The sequence below is a fragment of the Bombus vosnesenskii genome, unplaced genomic scaffold (assembly GCF_011952255.1).
Source record: "Bombus vosnesenskii isolate JDL3184/JDL3185 unplaced genomic scaffold, Bvos_JDL3184-5_v1.1 scf7180000014105, whole genome shotgun sequence".
Lineage (NCBI taxonomy): Eukaryota > Metazoa > Arthropoda > Insecta > Hymenoptera > Apidae > Bombus > Bombus vosnesenskii.
The window spans coordinates 2,285,913-2,304,946 of NW_022883371.1; the positions used below are offsets into that span (position 1 = coordinate 2,285,913).

At 31.2% G+C, this 19,034-nt stretch overlaps 3 protein-coding genes across 11 annotated transcripts in view; 2 read left to right on the forward strand and 1 right to left on the reverse strand.

Moving 5' to 3' along the window:
• The first annotated feature begins 19 nt into the window (after window positions 1-19).
• LOC117239691 (gametogenetin-binding protein 2-like) lies at window positions 20-4,238 on the forward strand. 3 transcript variants are annotated; one of them, XM_033505458.1, is made up of 11 exons: window positions 20-305; window positions 1,291-1,481; window positions 1,560-1,703; window positions 1,777-1,989; window positions 2,051-2,254; window positions 2,329-2,497; window positions 2,572-2,736; window positions 2,812-2,901; window positions 2,984-3,247; window positions 3,328-3,732; window positions 3,812-4,238. In XM_033505458.1, the coding sequence occupies exons 1-11, from the start codon at window positions 216-218 to the stop codon at window positions 3,986-3,988; spliced, it is 2,112 nt and encodes a 703-aa protein (XP_033361349.1). In that variant the 5' UTR covers window positions 20-215; the 3' UTR covers window positions 3,989-4,238. The 3 variants fall into 3 exon arrangements, with proteins under 3 accessions (XP_033361349.1, XP_033361350.1, XP_033361351.1); XM_033505459.1 differs by having other exon boundaries at window positions 50-305; window positions 1,274-1,481; XM_033505460.1 differs by having other exon boundaries at window positions 50-305; window positions 1,316-1,481.
• A 1,103-nt stretch (window positions 4,239-5,341) lies between these two features.
• On the reverse strand, window positions 5,342-8,074 carry LOC117239692 (3-oxoacyl-[acyl-carrier-protein] synthase, mitochondrial). Of its 3 annotated transcripts, XM_033505463.1 has the most exons (4): window positions 8,004-8,074; window positions 7,398-7,564; window positions 6,457-6,837; window positions 5,347-6,384 (listed from the first exon to the last, which is right to left on the reverse strand). In XM_033505463.1, the coding sequence occupies exons 2-4, from the start codon at window positions 7,516-7,518 to the stop codon at window positions 5,642-5,644; spliced, it is 1,245 nt and encodes a 414-aa protein (XP_033361354.1). In that variant the 5' UTR covers window positions 7,519-7,564; window positions 8,004-8,074; the 3' UTR covers window positions 5,347-5,641. The 3 variants fall into 3 exon arrangements, with proteins under 3 accessions (XP_033361355.1, XP_033361354.1, XP_033361353.1); XM_033505464.1 differs by lacking the exon at window positions 8,004-8,074 and having other exon boundaries at window positions 5,342-6,384; window positions 6,457-6,729; window positions 7,398-7,791; XM_033505462.1 differs by lacking the exon at window positions 8,004-8,074 and having other exon boundaries at window positions 7,398-7,791.
• Window positions 8,075-9,083: 1,009 nt separating this feature from the next.
• Window positions 9,084-19,034, forward strand: part of LOC117239690 (telomerase-binding protein EST1A-like) — a 141,554-nt gene continuing 131,603 nt past the window's right edge. Inside the window, exons 1-17 of one of the 5 annotated variants that reach the window (XM_033505454.1) lie at window positions 9,084-9,187; window positions 10,175-10,607; window positions 10,679-10,970; window positions 11,050-11,328; window positions 11,406-11,653; window positions 11,774-11,971; window positions 12,042-12,174; window positions 12,252-12,424; window positions 12,530-12,751; window positions 13,347-13,673; window positions 13,778-13,954; window positions 14,043-14,567; window positions 14,646-14,724; window positions 14,807-14,917; window positions 15,000-15,011; window positions 15,666-15,890; window positions 16,074-16,135. In XM_033505454.1, coding sequence (XP_033361345.1) covers window positions 9,139-9,187; window positions 10,175-10,607; window positions 10,679-10,970; window positions 11,050-11,328; window positions 11,406-11,653; window positions 11,774-11,971; window positions 12,042-12,174; window positions 12,252-12,424; window positions 12,530-12,751; window positions 13,347-13,673; window positions 13,778-13,954; window positions 14,043-14,567; window positions 14,646-14,724; window positions 14,807-14,917; window positions 15,000-15,011; window positions 15,666-15,890; window positions 16,074-16,135 — 3,545 coding nt within the window. In that variant the 5' untranslated portion in view covers window positions 9,084-9,138. Of the gene's footprint in view, window positions 9,188-9,286; window positions 9,389-10,174; window positions 10,608-10,678; window positions 10,971-11,049; window positions 11,329-11,405; window positions 11,654-11,770; window positions 11,972-12,041; window positions 12,175-12,251; window positions 12,425-12,529; window positions 12,752-13,346; window positions 13,674-13,777; window positions 13,955-14,042; window positions 14,568-14,645; window positions 14,725-14,806; window positions 14,918-14,999; window positions 15,012-15,665; window positions 15,891-16,073; window positions 16,136-19,034 lie in introns of those variants that run through there. The other 4 variants (XM_033505453.1, XM_033505456.1, XM_033505455.1 and 1 more) reach the window with 4 other exon arrangements.

The following is a 19,034-nucleotide window of genomic DNA, read 5'->3' on the forward strand; positions in this document are numbered from 1 at the left end:
TAAGATGACGCACAGAGAGGGAAGCGGGACAATGCACGCAGGGCGGAAGTGAGAAACCACTCGTTGCAAATGGCAGACGTATGATAGTGTCTACTTATTTTTCTGGTATACTTGTGCCAGTGGATTACAATTATTCGTGGTCGTATATCGTAACGGGCTTCAAGATTGAATATTGTCGGATTGATAATTGTTATTAATAGAAGAATTCAACAGTGATGGCGAAGTTAGTGGACGTTTGGCGGGACGATGACCCGGTCGATTTGACACGAAGACAAATGCCGTTCATTGTCGATGAGAATCTTACGGTGAATATAATCTTTTTCTATCATTTGTTTCTTAATTACAGTTTGTGGTTATTAAAAGCTTAAAGTTCAACAGGACTTACGTAATGGCATTCCATGATATTTCTGACTTAACCTAAACGTGGCAATGAATGCATGCTTATACCATAATTAATTCGGTGTGTTATGTTTGATATCAGTGCTCTGCTTAATATTTACTGATTACTGCCACTTCATAAAATTGAAATTTTCGTAATCATTTCCAATCTTTATTTGAACACACGCGTTTATCTTGATTTTAAAGTTATTTGTTTTCTTTTTGAAAAAAAGAATGTCAAAATGATTTGTTTTTTTCATTCTTTGATTAAATACCATTGAACAAATGGACATAAACATGAAAATATGAATTATAAATTCATTGATAAAAATGTTGACGATATACTATATTTTTATTTCATATATAGGAAAGACTAAAATAAATACAAATATATAATTTTAATAAAATATCCTATATATATTTCATTTGTTAATTGTAATTTTTTTAATTACTCAATTTAATTTTTTTTTAATTACACAAATTATCCAATTGCACTAAATTATTAATTGTTTAATAATTACATAAAGTTTATATTTTCCATGTAAAATGATATATATATAGATACATACATATAGTGTTGTGAATAATTATAAACTCAAGCACTTTTTCTGTTTTCTTTGTCTAAGATTTCTGACTGATCATGTTTGGATATGTTTATAATTAGATAAAACTTTTGTATGTAAATAATTTTGTGTTTTTATCTGTAAATACAAGCTGGTTGTTCAATGTTATGAAGCTAGACACATATTATTATATTATAAATTATATGTTTAGAATATATTATAAATTAAATATATAATTAGAGTACATTATAAAAAGAATATTTTTTTTCATAAGTATAATTTAGCTTTAATGTTCAAGAAAGAATAAAATTAAATTTAATCTTATAATGTAGTATTTAATTTTCTGTAGATGGTTATGGATATAAATGGTTTAGGAGCAATCTGTGATAGTCCATTAGTTTGTGGTAAAGAACTGGATGAATTTACGAGAAAACTTAATATGCTTACAAAAGAAGAAATTAAGGCATCATTTGAAGTAACATGCAAGGATATGCTTGCAATCTTAGGCCAAGCTGTACCATGTGTTGGTTGCAGAAGAAGGTATAATAAAACATTTAAATAAAATATACATATTGAATATGTCAATTTTTTATATTAATTGGTATTGTATACATTTAGTGTTGAGAGATTATTCTATGACCTCATGAAATCAGGACATCCAGCATTAGATCCACTAGTGATTACACCTGAAGGTTTATTATCAATAAAAGATGATGTTTTAGAATCACCACAGTTGCTCTGTACAATGTTGCAAGGACACAGGTAATACAATATATATGAATATATATTGCTTGAATATATTAGAGATATTCAATAATTCTAATATTTACTATAGCACTAGGTTAAACAGTTTAGTGGAAGGCCAACCTAGAAATAAAAAATCACGGAGATGTGTATTACATTCATTAGAAATTCAGCGTATGAGACCTCCTCCAAGTGCATGGAAAGAAGTATGGGATTGCATGGATCATTCATGTCGTTTAGCACTTTCATTGATTGAAAGTAATAGCCTAGAGGCTACTTTGGATACGTATTTACGTAAACATCGGTAAGTTCATAAATTTTTATGATTGTCTACAAAAATTTTTGTATCATATCTACAATTATAGATTTTGTGGCGAATGTCGGACGAAGGTATTGCTGGCATTTTCTCTGTTAACAACAGAGCCTGAACCAGAGAAAGAAAAAGGCTATGTTGCTTCTTTATATTATGGGATCAGACGTTGCATACGTGATAGACATGTACATATACCTACAAATCCATATTTTATGGATAATCTTATGGGACGTATACAGCCAGAATTGATGGGAAGGTATAGAACTGCAAGATATTGTCATTCATAATTATATTTTGTAATTCAATTGTGAAGTAACCTTTAAATTACAGGGAACGACATGCAAAAACGTTAGAAATTGCTCAAGAAGAAGTACTTACATGTCTAGCAATGTGTGTTGCTGAACGCTTGCATAGAATTCATAGACGATTAAGAGAAGAGGAAACTGTATGCAAAGTATTAGCTGCTGTTGCAGTAGATGCATTATCTAGGAATTTTCAAGTATAATTGATAATGAAACTTTATATTACTGAATTAATAGAATTACTTGTAAATGATTATGTGATTCTTCACAGATGGCTGTAGAAGTCAAACAAGGTATTTCTCAACTAGAACTTCTCTATGAAGAATTAACAAGAGAAGAAATAGCAAAACAACAGAGGCGAGAAAAGTTACGTTTAAAACGCAAAAAGAAGAAAGAACGACGATATGAGATAGAAGAAAAAGAAAATACATGTGATGTATGCTATTATCTGTAAATTTAGACTTCCCAAATTTATGTATTTAATATTCTGACATAAATTAATTATTATTAGTGTTCAAGCAAAAAGCAAAGTGGTAGTAGCGATACGCCTTGTGTTTGTGGGGATTCAAAACCCACAACGCAAAACATAGATCAACATAAGGTAGATAGACTATTATTATATTTCTTTACTTAATTATAAGTGTATGTATCTATTATTAATAACCATTATTTGTCTATTGCAGTTACAAGTATTAGATCCAAAAAATAAGGGACCACCTACATGTAAATGCCCAGACTGTGTAAAAAAATCGAAGTCTGGTATATCACGATCACAAAGTCAAACACAATTAGCATTCCCCAAAAAATCATCAAATATGCAAAAAAATACGGTTAAAAAACATTCTGAATTAAAGACCAAAATTTCTGCAAATCAAACAAAGAAAAGTAATATACCTGTCAAAAACCTTTCGGAAGAAGAATTATTTGATGCGTGTGAATCGTGTAAGGTAATAATTTAATGTGTCAGTACATGTTCTAAATATCGTTTATCGTGCGTTATAAGATTTAAATATCTTTTATTGTACAGGATCTTTCGGAAAAGATTGAAAATGATCATTGGCATAATCTAGGAGATTATAAAGATTCAATGACTAAAGGAATAGTAGATGCTTGGATCGGAAAACCAAGCAAGAGATGTAATATGTGGATAGAAATGAAGAAACGTTTCGAATTGTCAATCTCAGAAAGGAAAAGTCGTTCTTCAAGTGAACAATCGTCGCAAGATTGTGGTTATTCGTCGGAGCATAATATTAGCAGTTCTTCCCTTCCTAGTACTCCAGAAGGATCGGAAGTAGCTTGTAGCGATGGATGTTGTAACCATGAGAGGGACTGTCACGATATAAGACCATCTGAAAAACTTGTTCATTCCAGTTCTAGTATCTCGTTGTTAAAGGAAAGGGGCGGGGGTTTAACACTTACACAAATGTTAGAAGTAAGTGCGTAATTTGTTCTAATTCAGAACTTCATCTAGGACTTTGTTTTTATCTCCAATATGATTTGTTTCTTTTTAGGATTCTTATTTATCAGGCGACGAAGAAAAAGAAAGTTATATTCCAGCTGAGGAAGTATTGGAATTTAAATCTCGAATGTGCCAAGTCCTTGAAAAGCGACAAGAACTGCGTCAAACACTGAGAAGACGTTTTGCTATTTTATGCAGTCATCACAAACCCTTTACCATTCCTAATTAAGAATTCCTACTAGGTACAGTTACTTAATAGGATACAATCTTTCTTTTTTATATTGATTTACTGCCAGTAGATAAACAGGAGTGCAATAGATGTATTTCATATAACTGTTATCATTGGATGTCAAACTTCCTATGTGAATAAGATATTGTTGAAGATATACATCGTACGAACATCGTATGGTATGGTTTATCTGTAAGCAAAGAATTGCATCTAATAAACTAGAGGTACCAAGAAACAATTATGCCTTGAATTCTGTTGTTTTCTATGTAGCTGAATTTATAAAACTAAAAGACATTTGTAGATCAAAAATGTAATTGTAAATGAATGAAAGCAAAGTTTATAGTCAAATATTAATTCTGAAAACTGGATTAAAAGAAATACATATGAATTGTCGCATTAATGCACAAATATTTGTCAGTGATCAGAATTAAGAGACTGATTTCTACATGCTTGTATGTATGATTAAATATTAAATGATAATTTTTGTGAACATGTATTGGTCATAAAATATGGCGAATAATGATCAATTGCACGTAGTAAATAATTGTATAAATTACTATGTACTTTTAAGAGGATTTTATTTTTTTGGATTTGTTTCCTTGCAAAATGAATGTAAATGTTGTAATAATAAAATGGCCAAGAAATATTAAATATTAATACAAAATAAATATTGTATTCCATTATGTATTATATTATTTCAAGTTATGTCTTTTTTGTACAATTTTCTATAATAATATAAAATATTTTGCTTTCTTCTCAGATAATATATTACAAGAGTTTCATATTATACATTAGATAAAAGTATTAAATATATTTAAACTCCAATCTCAAATGTATTTTCTTATAAAAAAGTAAAATTATGCATATATATCGTTTTTCAGATGCGACCTATGCCGTATGGAGCATTTTAATGGGAACACAGAAATATCTTCATTATTAATGGTCATATGAAAAAATTCAAGAGTTAAAAATTATACTGCTTAGTAATGGTAGATAAAATTTTTCCTGGAAGTCATTCTTTTATGAGATTTCAATATCATCGTCGTCTGTTTTATTGGGACCATCTACTTTAATAGATTAATCAATCCATCTCGGTATTTCTTATAAAAAGGTAAAAGGTATTTATGTTTATGTATAAACTAACTATTGTTTAGTTCTAATTTTAACTTTAATTTTGTCAATTATAATATATGAAAGACAAGGGAAGAAACGAAGTGGTATTCTCGTGTTTACATTATCTTTATCTTTTATACATTTGACAAAATTAAGGTTAAAACTAAAACTAAACTAAAGTAATAGCTTTTGACATAAATAGGATAATATATTTTTATAGAGAATGAAGAGATGAATTGATATATTTAATATATTAAAAAGTATATGCTTCTATTAAAAAAGATGATAACCTTAAAATCTCATTAAAAAAAATGATTTTCAGAAAAAATTTTATTTACTATTGTATGTACCTTTAAATAATATAACTTTGTGCTTTGGAGATTTTTCAGACAACTGCTAGTAACAGAAATATTTCAGTGTTTCTATCTAAATGCCCCACCATCTATATATGTATTAATTAATGTACATTGAGGAATGACTAGTTTAGATTACATTGTGTATTATGCTTTTTTTCAAACTAGTTTTAGTTTAATGATCAACTTATTCATTATATTGTGCAAAGCATAAGCATGCATTTGTTCCACCAAAACCAAAAGCATTTTTTAATGCCACGCGTCTAGAGGTTGTATTCCAATTTTTCTTTATATTAGGAGCAAAATTTAAAGATGTTTCTGTATCCAAATTATGCAAATTTAATGTTGGTGGAATTACACTCTCTTTTATTGCCAGAATAGTAAAAACAGCTTCTAAGTTTCCTGCTGCACCTAACAAATGACCATGTGCACCTTTTGTACTAGAGACAGTTACGTTTTTACTATGTTGTCCCATAAATGATTCTATAGCTTTCAGTTCAATACCATCACCTAAAGGGGTTGAAGTTGCATGTGCATTAATAAAAGTTATTTCTACAGTTTCTATACCAGCATCTTTGACTGCTCTGTCCATGGCTAATATAGCACCTGTACCATCTTCACTAGGTGCAGTCAAATGTGTTGCATCACCAGATAAACCATACCCTAACACTTCCGCATAAATATTAGCTTTCCTTTCAAGTGCATGATTTAATTCTTCCAACACTAGTATCGCAGCACCTTCTCCCATAACAAATCCATCCCTATCTTTATCAAATGGCCTTGATGCTTCATACGGAAAATCATTTTTGTTAGTACTCAATGCTCGAAGTCTACAAAAAGCAGCTATAGCAAGAGGACTGATGCATGCTTCTGCCCCACCACATATCATTACACTTGTTTCTCCCCCACGAATAAAACGAAATGCATCACCTAAAAATTAGTTATATTACATAATCATAGTAAACAGAAAATATTTTTGGTCTTTGTTCAAACTTATAATACCAATTGCATGTGCTCCAGTTGCACATGCTGTTGACACAGAATGATTCGGGCCACGAAGACCATATTTAATACTAATTTGTCCTGCAGCCATATTTGTTAATATTCTTGGCACAAAATAAGGACTAACTTTGTTATATCCTTTTTTTAAGGCTTCATATGTTGTGCATACATCAATTAAATCTATCATTCCAATTCCTACTGCTACTCCTGTATCTCGTTTATCAGTTTCATTGTTTGGTTTCCAATTTGCATCATTCAATGCTTCTTCTGTAGCTATCAAAGCATAAGGAGTAGCTGGGCACATTGTACGTAATTCACTTTTTGTAAAATATGAATCGATATCCAATTCATTAGGACCATTTCCTTTAGGTACTAATGCAGCTATCAAAATATTATTGTATTATATATAGGATAATTCACAAATGCATACTTTAGATGTTGAATGTACACATTAAAATAAATAAGAAACATGATATAAACATGTATTTCTACATAATTGCTTACTTTAGCATTGAATGTATATATTGCAGAAGCTTGTCATGTCTCGAATCAGATAGAATTTTAGAGAATCAATATTATGTCCTTGCAAGTTCATTATTCATGTATTGTAGAAGTAGAAATAAGAAAAATTATAAACTTTACACAGATCAAAATACGTTTCAATTGTGTATACAACAATATTAAGACTTGCAATGTATATATTGAGATACAGGACAGACTTTGAACATTTTCGTTGATCATCCATAACTCAAAAACTAAAGTACATAAGACTTGTGTTCATATGATGTCTTTTAGTTATTTCAATGTATAGATTCATTCCCTGAAGTATGGATATGTATTTATGAATCACCCTATATGTTAGAAATTTATTATAGAATGTAAAAATTTGAAATATTTATACAAATTTATTTAGAACACATAAAAATATATAAAACACTTACCAACTTTGCAAGGTAGCTTGTCATATTCCGGATTAGTCAATTTGGTGATACCTGATTTAGAATTAATAAGTGCTTGCCAAGCATTTTGTACACCAATTCCCAGAGGACATACTATACCCATTCCTGTAACAACAACTCGCCGTTTGCATCTTGCAGCGGTTGTTAATCTACGATTAATAATAACAAGCGGAGTAAACATTTGACCGATAAGAATAAGTATTTGAAAGAAATATATAGTTTAACTTCGGTTTAGGGAATATAAAATTGTTGACTTGTTTTTGTTATCTAATATTTTTCGCCGTGGAGAATTAAAAAATGCTAGCCTTAACTCTAGAAATTTAGCGGTTCAGGAATTATGTGTATATAAAACCGAGCATTTTTAGTGTATTGTACAGGTTAGTATGATACCATATTGTTTCTATCCATCATGTGATTGGTCCGTACAGATGAGCATTGAATTGAACTTCATCGAATATCAGTTTGTATAGGTTTGTACATACAAATGTAATCGGTCGGCTCATGGCGCGATGCCCGGAGAATAAAACGTAACTCAAACCTGTCCAAATGTATAAAAGTCTATGTGCCCAAACCTAATCCAATACTCACAATTTAAAATCCCGCCACCCACGTGCATTTGTTTACAGTCAGCGACTCCACTCATTGGATGAATCATGGATAGAAGCCAATATGGTGTCAAAGTAACGTGTAAAACACGCTAAACTTCTGTGCTAAAAACGCTACACTTTACATATGCATAACTTTCGAATCGCTAGATTCCTAATGTTAAGACTTGCATTTTCGGATTCTATGCGTCAAAAATTGTTATAATACATACAAAAAAGAGACAATAATTTTATGTCCCCTAAACTGAAATACAGTTAAATATATTAAGGTTATATATTATTATATCATTACTTTTTACTAAGAAAAACTCAATATTTTACATTTTACAGAAGTCTCTTTTATGTTCATATAATAATTGGCAACAAATATAATGTAAATACCAAGTAATCCTTAAAATATATGCAATAAGAATATTTTTGTAGAATACAATAGATATATAACTAAATATGACGCTAAAATCTATAATCCTGAGTATTTGTTTAATCTTAATTTTATAAAATTGATTTTATATATTTAATACCAAAATGAAATTTTGTTACTGTTATCTATAGTTAACTTTTTATGAATGTGAAATAAATTGTTTTATATGTATAATACTGAAATATATGCATATACGTACAATATGTATATTTGTATATATATCATTAAATATGATTTATCTTTTATGATTATTTATAGTGTTATTGGATGGGTATTACGTTACTATTATAAGCAATATATTAATTTATTTTATTATTATGTTCTTATCAAATATCATAGAAAATGTTTTAGTCGAGTGTGATAAATTTTAAGAAGATCGTTTTATTCTGTTTGAATAAACAGTTGTAAAAATTACTTTAATGTGCAATATATAAACTGTACTATTGCATTTTTTTAAGTAAAATCATATTTTACAATTAAATAATATATTTGTTCACAATTATTTTTAGTAATAATAAAATATTTAAATAAACAATAAAATAGTTTATTAAGTAGTATGTAAAATCTATTTCTGCTAATATTTTTTATTGTTTATTAAAATTAATTAGTAATTAATTCTAGAGTTTTTGTATCAACCGAATACATGATTGGAAGTAAATTCTGATTTTAAAAAATTTGGATGTGATTGTACTTCAATATGGCGAACCGCGACAAAGGACGCAAAAAGTGGGGAGAATTTTTACAAGGTACCTTGAAAAAAATTATTTCGCTGAATAATATAAATATCTTAATTTGTAATCCCGTGATTATATTTTGTGTGTACGTAATAAACACACATGCCCCTTTTCAATTCTATTGGGAGCATTTACAGAGCTAACCTCACCAAACAAGCTAACCTAAAAATACAGCGGGAATTATGCTGTGATATGTTGTGAAATTTAACCAGTGTAAGAAGTAAATCTAGCATATATTATAATTTGTATTAGACTTTTTTAGAAATTGCAAATTTATCTTGAGCAGTTAAGGATTATATAACTTTTATTCCTAATTCTCGTAAATTGATAACTTCAGTTACTGTCAAGAGTGTCAACAATCACTATTAGTTATTGCACTTAGCAAAGTGTTATATTTAACTAATAGCAATACTTAATTATCGTATATGAACGAACTTCTGTCATCTAATATGCTAAAAATATTGGGAAAGACTATTACAGTTATAGATACATTATACATATACCTCCAACCGTAATTTAATAAATTTTAGAGCAATCATTTATGACTGAAATATATAACTTATATATGAAATATTAATGCTTTCATAAACAGGAATATTGTAATTTATTCCTTATTCAAGTTGTGATATGAATTATTTTTTTTTTTTCATAATATTCAGTATACATTGCTATCGTGTAAGATCTAGCAATTTTAGTATGTTTTTTCTTTAGATATATCTTTAAGTTTAATCTTTCAGCTTAAACAGCGATAGTGTTTAAACATTGATTATAAACATATTATCATTTATTAAATTTCATTTAATATAATGCTATACATATTAATAAATAGTTAATAACTCCAAACACAATTTCATTTATATTTAATTTATTCAACATATTATTTTTAATTTTGTATCTACTTCAAATTAAACTAAATTATAATGTAAAGATAAATATAATATATTAGATAATTAAGATATACATACTTTACTTAGAAGATGTGAAATTTTATATTTACAGATAATTCAAAATTAGAAGAGGATAGGTCAATAGGAATGAAAGGTGGAGGAAATAGAGCACCTCAAGCTTTATATAGGCCAGGAAGTGGACCTCTTCGAAAATCAGGAAGATCTACAGATGATTTAGATAATGAAAATATTTCACGGGAAAAACCTAAATCCAGCTCCGTCCAACATCGTTTAAAACAGTCACAACTCAATAAATCCAACCAAAATCAAAATAATCCACCATCGTCTAAAGTTGAAAATGTAACAGAAAAATTGAATGATCTAAATATTAATTACAGAAGCATTACAAGCATTGAACAGGCACAAGGTTCTTCTCAAAATAGTAATTCTGGAGATTCAAGAAGGAAAGCTAAGAAACCAGAACAGCTATTATATGTACCTAAAAAAGTAAAAGAAGCATTGGCTGAACAAGATGTAACAAATAGGTGAATTCCATAGAAAATAATTTTGTTTTATTATTAATGGGTTGAATAAAAATATAATTCTTATCTCTTAGATCTCCCAATCAAGGAGGTTGGGATCAGGATCAAGAGAGAGAGCATAGTGAAGATCGTGATTCTCATTCCAATCGTAGTCATAAAAGTGATAGTCAACGTAATCGGTTAAGTGGTCATGGTAGAAGAGATAGCGAAAGTGGAAGTAAAAACCGAGATGAGCATGATAAAAAATATTCAGGTAATCGAAGAACTCGGCATGGTAATGAAAATGAAGAGCGTTGGCGATCTGATTCTCCTTTATCTAGCAGAGGTTATGGAAATAAGAAAGATAGTTCTCGTGAAGTTAGACAGGTCTGAAATAATAAGTTGATATTTTACATTGTCCAAAGAATTCCTTTATAAAACTAATTTACAATATTTATTTGTTTAGTGTTCAGAACCTCTTTTTGCAACAACGAATCACTTAAATGATTTCAATCGTACTAGAGATACACGTAGCGTAGAACCTGCTGGACATCCAGAAAAGTTTCAAGGCAAACCACCATCAGGCAAATGGGGTGGCACTAAAGATAGTTTGCCAAAAAATATAAAAATAGAACACTTACCACCTAGATTCCAGAAAAAATACCTTTTGGATAATGGTTTGCCCCTACCACCAAGTTCCTCACCATCTGAAGATACATGGAATAGCAATAGTGCTTCATTTCAGGTAAAATTAATATTATCTTATAAAATTTGATTAAACCGTGTTAAATTTTTTGTTAAATATAAATTATCTTTTTAAAGGCACCATCAAACTATAATTTTCCACCTGCAATGCAACATTCACAAACGATGCAAAGTTTACCTCCATCTGGTCCATTACCTCCACAAACTAGCTGGTCTAATACAGCACCACCACGAGCTAGAGGTAGAGGTAGACTTAGACCAGAAGATTTAGAAAGTTCAACAAACGTTTTTAGGTGTGTTACACCTGATCAGTATTCAGCTCCAAGTTCCAGATCTCATACACCAAGCCAAGAATTTATGCAAAGGTATATTTCTGCAGAAACATAATTTATAAATGTGTATTATATTTTGTGATATTCTTAACATTGTATTTTATTGTATGGACGATAGCAATTTAATATAATTTTCGTATCTTTTAAAAGTAGATCTTACGATCGTCGTGGCAGTAATAGTACTATGTATACTAGTATGGAAAGTTTAAGTCGAGTAGATAGTTCAACAATACCACCGCCATCATCAGCATCACCCGTTACTTCAATGTCCAGTGTGAACAAACGTCAAATATCGCCAGAGAGTCATCGTCGAGGAATATCTCCGTCTCCAGCTTTTCACCGCACTCAAACGTAATGATTATTTATAAATAAATATTTATCTTTCTAATATCTTTATTAATTATGTTTTGATTTCTTTAAGGCAACGGTGTAGCAATACATCTGAGCGTAATACAATACAAGAAAAAAAGAACGGTCAACAAAATTCAGGTGTCAGTTCATCAAAAGGTGAATCTATCAACACTGCATTAAATATATCTGCTGAACATCCATTTGTAAGTATTTCATTTTAAATACATTTATCATTGTGCAGAAACATATAATCGTATTTGGATACATATATTATACATAGGATTGGAGTGAAGACGTTGAATTAAGTGAGAAGCTAGAAGCTGAGCGTGCAAGTCGTAGTTCATCTGTATTGAGTTTACGTGAAAATGTTAATGTGTCAGGAAATGAAACTACAACAAGTAGTCATAGTCGACGTAAAAAAAAAAAGAAGAAACATACGGCAGATCGAGGGAGGTAAGAATTGCCAAAATTTATAGCTATTATTTATATACTTTACAATTTACATATTAAGAATAGGAATTTATTTTATAGTAAATTTATTTTCTTATATTTTTTAAGGAGTAATAGCAGAGATAAAGCTCGTGTTAATAGTCGTGATCGGCAAAATAATCAACAAAATAGAGAAAATGATAACTATAACAATAATCAAAAAAACAATAACAGTAGCAGGAGATATGACCACAAAAGACACCGTAATATTATACAACGTAGTCGAGAATCTAGCAAAGATAGAAGTTATCGTGGTGGTAATCGAAACTTTGATGACCTTCATCGACATAGGTATGTATATGCGAGGAACGTCCAGAAAGTAATATCCGTTTTAAAATTATAACAATATAAATGCATTTTTAAATGTTTTCTTCATTTATAACTTTAGTATTATATAATACTTAGCTATTTTTCAATACAACCACCGCCTCTCCGTCACACACTTCCGCCACGAGTTCAGATAACTAGTGTTTCACATTCTTTAAATCAGTGTTTCCTACAAGGCGTTTTATTCACCCAAAAACTTTTTCAATTTTGCTTGTCTTTTTTTTTAAATCAGAAACTATTGTAATTTGGCGGTACATTTCTTTTTGACGAACGTTTTCAGCATTCGAAAGGTGTAAAGGTATGACAGTCCATCATTGACGTGATTTTCAATTCGCATCGCCATTTTAAACGTATGAAACAAAGACAGTACTAGTTATTTAAACATGAAATTTCATATGGAAATTTCATATGTCAGCATATGAATAAATCCTTCTATAAGCACATTCAAACAGGTATTACGTTCTGGACCAGCCTCATATAAATTGTTTTAAAAAGCATATATTTGGTGTTGTCTAAGTTAGGAATTAAAATCATTATTTTATTGATACATGACTTTCAGAGCGTCCGATCGATATCTAGATGAAAATTGGAGAACAGGTAGAAAAATGTCAGTTTGTGATTCTGACGATGGTCGACAAACACCTAGTGTTTCTTCACATTCTGTCCCGTTAGCAAATACTTTGACAGCACATCAAACATCACCTACTGGATATACCAGTTCTCAACCACCGGGTGTTTTAGTGTTACCTGATACTAGCCAATCTCCACCTAATCATCAAACTTCGAGGCAACAAGGAGTGCAACAACAAAGAACGTTATTTGATCCCAATAATCCTAATAAACCAATCGTTATTATCTCTCCTAGTAGTAGAGCAGCAGTACAAAGGTATAAATATATAAAAAAAGATTTCTGTACTTCTTAATTCTTTATTAAGTTAATTAATTTCTTTACAATAGAGTTAATCGATTTATTGAATGTTTTACATTCAGAGAAAGTGAAACTACATCTCAAGGTTCAAGTATACCAGTGTTTCAATCCCATGGGGGTATTAGCTCTACTCATCATAACTTCCAGGGAACGCATTTGGATGGCGTGCCACCACCATACATGACAAATGACCAATTTGGAAATATAAGACCTTCATGGTATGATCCTTACTCCGATAGGTATGTAAAATCAATAAATATATTGCAAATCATGAATAAAAATAAGTATAATTATCCTAATAATAATTTATAATTCTTCATTTGACAGTTTTCGAGTAGCTAAAAATCCTTACTTACTCTTGGATATAGAACGTGCAGATTTAGAATTGCAGTGGATACTAAGTTCTGGTGGTTTTACATCAAATTGGGAGAGGGTTTTGTACATACGACACTTTCTACAAGAAAGTTTAAAAACTTTGCTCGAGACTGATATCAAATTTTGTCAAGCTGAGAACGTTGAACAACATTTTTGGAAAATACTTTTTTATAATATGATCGAAATGCTGCGAAAAGGCATGCCTAAAGAAAGTTCTGAAGGTCGAGAACATTATAAAAAAATTATGTTAAAAATTATTGACGATGGTACCGTATATTTAGAGAGTTTGTTGACTGTTCTTGAAACGAAATACGAATTTAAATTGGATACATTTCTTGCATCGTCGACTTTGCCTAAGGGTCTTGGGATCTTAGGTTTAGCCTTAGTAAGTGCGCAAAAAATATATCTATTTTTGGGTGATTTGGCGAGATATAGAGAACAGGCAAATGAAACAAATAATTATGGAAAGTCTCGGCAGTAAGTAGGAAATAGACACATTATTATTACGTCCTATAAAGATGACATTATTTTATGCAAAATTTTATTCTCTTTTAGGTGGTATTTGAAAGCGCAACAACTTAATCCAAAGAATGGAAGACCTTACAACCAGCTTGCATTACTAGCACATTATGCTGTACGTATTTTCACTTTGTGCACGATGAATGAAAAAGGAAATAAATAAAATTAAACAAATTAAATATGAATTTTGATTCTAGAGGCGAAAGTTGGATGCGGTGTATTATTATATGCGATCTCTTATGGCATCTAATCCTTTCCATTCTGCAAGGGAGAGTTTAATAGCACTTTTTGATGAAAACAGGAAGAAGGTAAGACAAAAATTTATGTACTTTCTTATATGTTTGTATTAATACTAACGTTAATAATATTTTGATTTTGTTTTGCTGCCAGTATCTACATTATGTAAGTAAATTTCGATACTTGGTGTGATATCTCTAAGTACCGGTTATCTTAACTAAAGCTTGAAGTAGTCCTCTTTATTTTCGAACCGTTTAATATACCTTTGTTTTATTTGCATTGGATTTTTCTTATAAATTTTCTTTGCGCATCATATGCCTCCTCGCACGCTTTCGACTATTAATAGTCCAATGTATAAAAGTCAATATTTTTCGCACAATCATAATTACTTGAAAGCAAATCATTCTATGCTTAAATATAACTGATAGCGTAATTAGTGATTTGAGACGGTAGTATTTACGGAGAATAGAAACATATAGTTTGAACATTTTTTGAGTATAGTCTGCTGCATTTTGCTGAATTATTTTTTATAAATAAGAGCACCATTTCTGTTAGTTACTAGCACTATTTCGCACATGATACTAGCATGCATATTTTTTAAATAGGTGCAATCGAAAGATACAAACATTTAAAGAGCCTTTTATGCTTTACACATATGATGCTTGTATCTTTCATTAGTATTTGAGAGAATTTAGGTGTAATAGGATAATTGATAGGATTCCTATAAAGACAATGAACTCTCATTTACGCTATGCCCTATGCTGTCCTTAATTTCATAACAAGCTACGTATAGGATTTAATTGTAATGTATTCTAATAGTATGAATCGACGGAACGGAAACGGAAAGAGGAGAGAGAGTGGAAAGAACGAGCCAGGATGAAAGAGAAAGAGGGAGCGAACAATATTGGTGGAGGATTAAGAAGAGAAATTTGGATTCATCCTGGTGGAAGACGAGTTCATCGTACAACTACTGCAGCCACTGCCAATGAAGCGAGATTATCTCATAGCGATTTAGAAGAATTGGCACAATTAAGCAGCGTTGAGGTAAAATGGCATAAACAAACTTACTTCTCTTTTTAATCGTAGAACACAATATCTATATCATAGAACACAATATAGTATAGTTTCAGCAACATATTTTTAAATACATTTTTAGATATATATCTCTAAATAAATCATGCCATTAAATCGTATTTTAATATAAATTGTGAATCTTACATGTTTTAGGTAAATAAACGGTTCGTCACATCCTACCTTCACGTTCATGGAAAGCTGATCAATAAGATAGGGTGAGTGATTTTATTGTTTATAATTTGTAATATTTATCATTTTTAAAATAATTTAAAAAGCTATGTATCTTCAAAAGTAAAAGACGCGAAATGCATCTCGTTGATCATATACGAGATAATACTTCGTACGATAAACTTTTGAATAGACGAACGGGGATATAAATATAATTTAAAACAGAAAAGAGAAATTATCGCTGTTTCATTTCTGTTTAAACGCATAACCGGTAAGCTAATATGATTCGAAGAAACAACTTGTAACTTTTTGTCGTGTTTTCACCGAAGTACGTTTTTGCATACTTGGTAACTGTTATGTTTTCTTCTATAAATACACGGTGGAGAGTTAACTGCGGGTTTGCTGTGTTTGTTCAGCATATTTCCGTGAAATGTTGGCTCGTTTAACCGACTATTGTACGTTTCGAAAGAAAGGATTTATATTTGAACTATTTCATTCTTTTTTCGTTGTTTTTATTCCATGAAATTTACGCGATATTACGTGTTTGAATTCATGTAAGAAAATATATGTACATCATGTGTTCTCGTTAGGCTGTGATATTAACCCGTGTACCGTCGTTTGTTACGTGAACATAGTTTTAATGGCTCCCAGAAGAGCTATAACGAAGAGTTCCCGCTCAGCAAAGGGCTTACTGTGTATAACTTTGATCACCATACGGTCCATTATTAATTGCACCGTAGAGATTCCAAGTTCCAATGCTGTCGATAAGTCGCTATTAATTTAGGGGAGTTACGGCGTAGATTAAAATTTAATATTTATGTTTTGAGAAATATTATTAAATGTTTTTTAAATCTTTTAATTTTGTACATTTTGAATATTCCATTCTTGTGTTATTTTCTTAAAAAATTAAATATTTAAAGAATAAGGCCAAGTGTTGTACTTTAGATTACTATCGATTTGGACTTTTTTATTCCAAGAAAATTTACAAAATTTACAAAATTAGAAAACGTCCTAACAATACACGTAGAAAAGCTTCTTCAATCATAAAATTATTTGACTAGGTGATCATCTAACTGTCTTAAACGGTGCACATATTTAGTAGCATTAAGAGGTCTTTGACCGTGTTCTCGCTTTTATTTGTGGTCTTGTTTAGAGATTCTCGTCGTTTTCTTCTGCCTTTATTAGTCGTCTTGAAAAATGAGAAAAGCAGAAGCGTTCTGGATCCCTAAGTAACATTAACTATTGGCTAGTTATGCATAAAATGCTGACAGAAGAAAAGTAGCCTGTTTTATGGCAGTTAATATTAAATGAGCACCGTATGAAGTCGTGCCGTGCTCTTGAATTCATGGAATTGCACATTAGACGGTAATTCCATTGGTATGTGTAATTGTCGGGTTGTAACATCGAAAACTGATAATGGTATACCTTAAGGTGCGCGTTAGTGGCAACGTATGAGAAATTTCTCATAGCGTATACGTGGTAAGCGTGGCTTTAAAACGAGACACGAAACATTGAAATGAAAAGTGAAAAAGTTGCCTCATTAAAATAGGTGCTCGAAACATGTTCGAGTAAAATTGGCCGTAAATGATAAGGTGTTAAACGATATAGTTATAAAGTTGTTGACTCGCCCGTGTTAAAAAAATATTCATGCAAGAAACCGTAAATATCTTCTTTCTTTAATTATACCTGTTTACTTTGGTATTTTCAGTCAGAGATATAAATAACTTCCTTTATATTGTATATAGTTTGAGGTATAGATAGGTCGAAATTGATATAAAATACAAGCTCGAAATACCTTTTGAAGATGTGACATATCGTTAGAAACTTCATTAAGTTCAACAACTTATAATTAAAATCATTTAGCTCTTATCATAGGCTCATATCTTATCATAGGCTCGCTTAACGATCCATCGTATTCGAACACACCCATTTCGTTATTCTCGCGAGGTTAACAAAAATCTGGTCCGCATTCGCCTGGCCGGTAATCAAGTTCTTGCGTGTCGCGCGCCTTGCTCACGCTTACAATTCGCATTAATTATTTACGTGCTCGCAATTCGAAGTACCGGTTTCCCAGGCGAAAAAGTAGCGTCCCTCGAAACCCTCCTCTTCTCTCCTGTCCGTTTACGTTTCTGTTTCACGGAGGCTACTGGGCGCGGTGGCCATAGCGGCCGCGGCGTTCCGTTCGCTCGTGAGATGGATCTCGCCTGTGCAGGTTTGCGGCGTTGAGATCACCGATCGACGCACGGCATTGTCACAAACGAAGCAGTGAAACGCTTGATCGTAATACGTACAATATGTTAGCAATCGCTATTCGTGGCTGAAAGAAAGGCTAGCGAAGGAAATTCAGATCTAATTGACTTATAATCTAATAAAACTACCGGTTTTCCCTTAATACAATATGATCGTATCTACAAATTTGTCGCACACATATCTTTCCGTTAATAAATTATCTTCCAAGTCCACTTGGGATCGGAAAGTTACAATAATCTGAGGTAATGGAAGTTGTCATCACTTTCATAAGCACGCCTCTTAAAATAAAGCCAAGCATTTTTCGTTTATTCAAGTGTTTTATGGATACCAGAGCAATTAGGTTCCTCAGATACCCAAAATCTTTAAATTAAATTACGGAGTATCTTTCCTGTTCCTGAACTGTCTCGCTCTGTTTTACTGTTAGCTTTGAAGATTACTATATAAACGCTGCACGTTACAATCTTATATCTTCGGATATCTCATGAATAATAGTGCGAGTAAGCTTCTTTTAGTCGAATATTTTGTGGGTATCAGGGTATCCAGATATCACGGTTACCCAAAATCATCGCTTTATATACCATGTAGTTGGCGATATTTTGTCCAACGATCCGAATTGTGGATCGACAGGTCGTCTCGTAGGCAGTAGGTAACTTGGAACTCTGCGGTTTGCGGGGCTGTTCGCCACGGGTGTCCCAG

Bases quoted from the DNA above. Each gene is read 5' to 3' on its own strand.
- LOC117239691 (XM_033505458.1), top strand. From the start codon at position 216: ATGGCGAAGTTAGTGGACGTTTGGCGGGACGATGACCCGGTCGATTTG. The intron at 1,990-2,050 runs GTAAGTTCATAA...CTACAATTATAG, and splicing joins ACGTATTTACGTAAACATCG to ATTTTGTGGCGAATGTCGGA. The intron at 2,498-2,571 runs GTATAATTGATA...GATTCTTCACAG, and splicing joins CATTATCTAGGAATTTTCAA to ATGGCTGTAGAAGTCAAACA.
- LOC117239692 (XM_033505462.1), bottom strand. From the start codon at position 7,596: ATGTTTACTCCGCTTGTTATTATTAATCGTAGATTAACAACCGCTGCA. The intron at 6,838-7,397 runs GTAAGTGTTTTA...ATATTTTGATAG, and splicing joins CAAGCTACCTTGCAAAGTTG to CTGCATTAGTACCTAAAGGA. The intron at 6,385-6,456 runs GTATTATAAGTT...ACTAATTTTTAG, and splicing joins AACTGGAGCACATGCAATTG to GTGATGCATTTCGTTTTATT.